The sequence below is a fragment of the Anomaloglossus baeobatrachus genome, chromosome 5 (genome assembly GCF_048569485.1).
Source record: "Anomaloglossus baeobatrachus isolate aAnoBae1 chromosome 5, aAnoBae1.hap1, whole genome shotgun sequence".
In the NCBI taxonomy this organism is placed as follows: domain Eukaryota; kingdom Metazoa; phylum Chordata; class Amphibia; order Anura; family Aromobatidae; genus Anomaloglossus; species Anomaloglossus baeobatrachus.
This window is the reverse complement of record NC_134357.1, coordinates 580,442,515-580,448,121: the sequence shown is the minus strand read 5'-3', so window position 1 is coordinate 580,448,121 and position 5,607 is coordinate 580,442,515. Positions and strand designations below refer to the sequence as shown.

General features: G+C 41.5%; 1 protein-coding gene across 1 annotated transcript; it reads left to right on the top strand.

The window, feature by feature from the left end:
- Positions 1–345: 345 nt before the first annotated feature.
- On the top strand, positions 346–5,179 carry LOC142313122 (uncharacterized). The gene is made up of 3 exons (XM_075352108.1): positions 346–376; positions 1,077–1,190; positions 2,709–5,179. The coding sequence occupies exons 1-3, from the start codon at positions 346–348 to the stop codon at positions 3,965–3,967; spliced, it is 1,404 nt and encodes a 467-aa protein (XP_075208223.1). The 3' UTR covers positions 3,968–5,179.
- The last annotated feature ends 428 nt before the right edge of the window (positions 5,180–5,607 follow it).

Sequence of the window (5,607 nt, the reverse complement as noted above, 5' to 3'; positions counted from 1 at the left end):
TGAACGCGGCGATACCAAATGTGTGTATATTTTTATTTTTTTAACCCTTTCATTGTCAATGGGGTGAAAGGAGCGTGATTTGAACTTATAGGTTTTTTTTTTTTTTAATTTTTGAAAACTTTTTTTTACTTTTTTTTTATTTTACTAGTTCTCCTAGGGGGCTATAAGGATCAGCAGTCTGATCGCTCATTCATTTATCCAGATCAGAGCAGCACTGGTCAGATCAGGAAAAATACTCATCTCCTGTAACCTGCAGTACCTGGCTGCTTGTTACAGGACCTAAGTCATGGGGGCTACAGGAGTCATTTTATGTACCACCATGACAACCATTGGATCCACGTGATCATGGCACGTGACTTCCGGTGGAGGCCTATGAGTAAAGTTTTATGGCAATTGCGATTATACTGGCACTGTCATATTTTGACAGCGCAATTTAAGGGGTTAACAGGCACGGGCAGATCGCGGATCTGCTCGTACCTGCTAGGCACACATCTCAGCTGTACAAATCAGCTGAGGTGTGCGCCTATCTCCGCCGGCAGCAGCGAGAGGGAATAAACACTATGACCGCTAGGACATAATTTTACTGCAGTCGTTAAGGGGTTAAAGTCCATAACCAGGACTACACAGTAGTGAAGAAGACCTCTAGTGAGCGCTGTCAGGCCCCTGTGTCTGAGGGATGGGGAAGACCCCCAAGCCCAATCATGGGGCCTCCACCTCACCCCCCGATACATGAGGACATCAATGACCAGAAGATCCTAGACCTCACCTACAAGATGATTGAGCTGCTGACTGGAGAGGTGACACTGCTGGGACATTATACAGTAACGCTATGAAGGGATCGGGGGTGACGGTATCATTCTATGTGTCCGGTTCCTATAAGGTGTCAGGACGTCACCGTCTATTTCTCCATGGAGGAGTGGGAGTATTTAGAAGGACACAAAGATCTGTACAAGGACGTCATGATGGAGGTTCCCCAGCCCCTCACATCACCAGGTAATAGACAGGACTAAATACACACGGCCTATAATTATCTGTATGTAAGGAATGAATTCAGTCCCTGTATGTGTCTCCTCCAGTTCTATCCAGTAAGAGGACAACACCAGAGAGATGTCCCCGTCCTCTTCTCCCACAGGACTGTATACAAGAAGATCCCGATGTTCCTCAGGATGTGTTTCCTCCAGCTCTATCCAGTAAGAGATATCTACTCATGTACTTTCTGCACTAATTTTGTGTTTACATTTTTAGGCTTTCTGCTCTGGGTTTTTTCAGCTGTATTTTCTTTGCTTCTGCTTCTTCTGCTGTTTGTTTCTAGTGCCTTCTCTATGTTGTTATGAAGGCAACTCAAAGACCTGCAGAGAGTTCACGAATACTCTGTTTCCCTGAAAATACGACCTACACCAAAAATAAGACCTAGCATGATTTTATGGGATTTTTGGAGAATGCTTGAAATATAAGCCCTACTCCAAAAATAAGCCCTAGTTACAGTCAGAGCCAACATTGGGAGGAGTCAAATTGCGCAATTTCACTGGAACCCCACTCTCTTAGTGACCCCATCAGTTGTATTCTAAGGTTGATTGTTTAAGGACCTTTGATGATTTCAAAGTCATGTGACATGATGTAACCAAAGGTCTCTTAATTGCAGGAGTCTAAAAGAACTGAACAAAAGACAGGCTGGCATGCAGGACTGGCATTAGGGGAAAGAGAGAGCAAACTGGACAATTTCAAAGGGCCCCCATTCTCCTAAGGGCCCCAGTGTTTATATGTCGATTTTAGGACTGCTTAAGGACGTTTTTGACAACATGTCATGTGACCAAAGATCTCTTATTTACAGAAGTCTAAAGCTGAAAAGGCGACAGGCTGGTGTCTGTGTGTGTTCACGCCAGTTTTAACCAGCTTTGTCAAAATAGGCAGAGCATGACCAGAAGAAGGGTGTGATGCCACGGCTTCTTTAATTCGTAACAAACTGGGGCATTTGCTATGCCAGAAATCTTACTCTAGTCCCTAACATCATTTTTCAGTGTCCATCTCTGGTCTTGATGAACTGGAGCCCTAATGGTTATCTGCACAGCCCGCAAGACCCTGCTACCTGCTTTTACGTCGAACCACAGGCTTGGGCAGGCTAGCAAGAGTTATTCTCCAGACATACTGGTGGTTGTTGTGTATTATTGCTGTGAGCTGTTGTGGTGTTAACCCTTTTTGTCTTTTTGTTGCTGCCTTCCTGCTCTTGCTTTTCTCCTTAGTCCCTCACTGCTTATTTCTGTGAGTTTGCAATGTGTCCCATCTGTCTTAATCTATGTTTCCATCATATTCCTGCCCCTTCCTTCCCCAGGGCTATAACATATTTGATCTGGTCAGGGGAGTAGTAAGGCATGGGACTCCGCCATGTCCAACTTCAGTGGTAATCCAGAGGTTAGGAATAGCTTAAGGTCTCCTAGCATGAGGGACAGTATAGGAGCCACCTGTCCCTGATTATCCTGCAGTCACATTGTGATAATCCATAACATTATTTACTGCAGCACATTCCAGAGAACTGGTGCTAGGAATGGGAGATTCAAATTAACGAAGATGTAGCTCTTAGATGTTGAAATTGGAAAACAGATTCAGAATACATTTTTTCCTCATTTTAATTTCTGATGTTATGGTTTAAAAAAATAAATGTACTTTCGAGATAATATCATTAAAAATAATAACATTGTGTTTATTTTTAGCAGATGACTGTATTGGGGGTTCAGATGGAAATCTAATATCTTCAGAATTTATAACAGATGATGACAGTATCACACATGATACATATGAAGAGCATGCTGCTGTCCCAGATATACCTCCAGTCCTTCCTCGGAAAGCTTTATCACATGATCTTTTCAAACAAGTCCAAAATTCCGATTTATCACAGAATTGTAAGCAAAATAAAAGTTACAGAAGTGATATGGAACATGAAACCGCTCCTACAAGGGAGAAACCCTTTTCATGCCCAGAATGTGAGAAATGTTTTGCTCGAAAATCAAACCTTATTTATCATCAAAAATATCACACAGGGGAGAAGCCATTGTCTTGTTCAGAGTGTGAGAAATCTTTTGTTCGGAAATCAGAACTTGTTAGACATCTGAAAACTCACACAGGGGAGAAGCCATTTTCATGTTCAGAGTGTGGGAAATGTTTTGCTCGAAAATCAAACCTTATTTATCATAAAAAATATCACACAGGGGAGAAGCCATTGTCTTGTTCAGAGTGTGAGAAATCTTTTGTTCGGAAATCAGAACTTGTTAGACATCTGAAAACTCACACAGGGGAGAAGCCATTTTCATGTTCAGAGTGTGAGAAATGTTTTATTCAGAAATCAGAACTTGTTAGGCATCAGAAAAATCACACAGGGGCGAAGCCATTTTCATGTTCAGAATGTGGGAAATGTTTTAACCCTAAATCAGAACTTGTTAGGCATCAAAGAATTCACACAGGGGAGAAGCCATTTTTATGTTCAGAATGTGGGAAATGTTTTAACCAGAAATCAAAACTTGTTAAGCATCAAAGATCTCACACAGGGGAGAAGCCATTTTTATGTTTAGAGTGTGGGAAATGTTTTTACGAGAAGTCACAACTTGTTAGGCATCAAAAATATCACACAGGGGAGAAGCCATTTTTATGTTCAGAATGTGGGAGATATTTTTACCAGAAATCATACCTTGTTGAGCATCAAAGATCTCACACAGGGGAGAAGCCATTTTCATGTTTAGAATGTGGGAAATGTTTTATTCTAAGCTCACATCTTGTTACGCATCAAAGATCTCACACAGGAGAGAAGCCATTTTCATGCCTGGAATGTGGTAAATGTTTTACTAGGAAATCATCTCTTTTTGACCATGAAAAGGTTCACACAGGAGATAAACCATTTTTATGTTCTGAATGTGGGAAATGTTTTTCTCAGAAATCAGATCTTGTTAAACATGTGAAGAGGCTGCACAGGAAATAAACCTTTTTCATGTTGTGAATAATTGAAATGTTTAACTGGTAAATCAATTCTTGTCGACTATGAGAAAACCCACACAGTAGAGGAGCCATTTTTGTATTCAGAATTTTGCAGATATTTTTATCAATAATCAGGTCCTGTTGTGAGATGAGTCACATAGGAGAAATCATCATGATGTACCGTGATTCAATGGGTTTTATCCAAAAATCAATTGCTCCACTAAGAATTGGTCAGGGAAAGCACCATTTTCTTTCTTTTTAAACTTACTGTATTATTATGACCATAAGCTGCACCTAGGTTTTAGTGGAGGAAAATAGGGAAAAATATTGTAGTAAAAAATGTAGTCATTACGCACTTATGGGGGAAAATGTGCTGCTAACACTGTTATGGGGGCAATATACACCAATTCTGTATTAGTGTCCCCCATCCTGGGCCCCTTTCAGTTATATATGTCGATCATTCTGGTGTATATGTCGTTCTTCCTGGTAAATATGTTCCCTATATTTGTCCTATCCTGGTGTATATGGCTCGCATCCTGGGCTCATCCTGGTATATACAGTATGATCCCTATCCTGGTATATATGGCTCTCATCCTGGTATATATGGCAATCATCATGGTATATATGGCCTTCATCCTGGACTCATCCTGGTGTATATGATCCCCATCCTGGGCCCATTCTGGAATATATCTTTTATCCTCGTATATATGTTCCCCATCTTGGTATTTACAGGTTAAAATGGGCCCCCTTACTTCTTGGGATGCAGGTTGCACCAATGATGTGTCTGCTTCTGCCGTCATCCTGGTATATATATCCCTCATCACGCTGCAAACATAAAAAAAAATGATTATACTCATCATCCCTCTGCTCCCCCAGTGTGCGGTCTCGTCTTTGACGGCAAGTGAATTCAGTGTGGAAGCGGCGCATCGCATGACGTCACTGTCATGCACCTGCAGTTACACGCGTACATCAGCTCCCGAAATATTCACTGCTCCCCATACCTGGGATTATGGACTTGGGGAGTAGTGAATATTCATTCTCTAATAGCAGACACGCGTGATCACCCAGCTGCAGCATTAAGTTGGCGGCTGGGTGATCATGTGTGCATGCTATTAAAGAGGATGAATATTCACTGCTCCCCACACACAATTCTACCCACCCCTCGATGCCGGCTTCAGTGCTCAGAGGTAGACGCGATTATGGGAGTGAGGAGCAGTGAATTTTGAAGCGTGAGTAGTGAAGTATATCCCATTGTATATAATTGCATTTCAAAACTTGTTGTTTTGTTAATAAATACTTGTAAATATATATTCTTCATGCCTGGCTTTCTGTTGTTTAGATGTGATGATTTTGCCTCAGAACCTCTGGAGTTGAGGCACAGCTGTAGACATTTGACACAAAAATAGTGGGGGGAGAATTGAATCACACTGTATCTTAAGCCTGCTTTACACGTTGCAATTAGTTGTACAATCGCATTTGCGATGTGACACGCCCAGGTTGCATACGGGATCTTATGAGATTGCACGTAGGTCGTTCATTTGCTGTCACACGTGCGTTAGTAGTCTATGTTAAATTGATCAATTTTGTGTGCGATCCTTTAGATCATGTGTTCTGTGACGTATGCATTGGGCCCCCTTTTTTTTT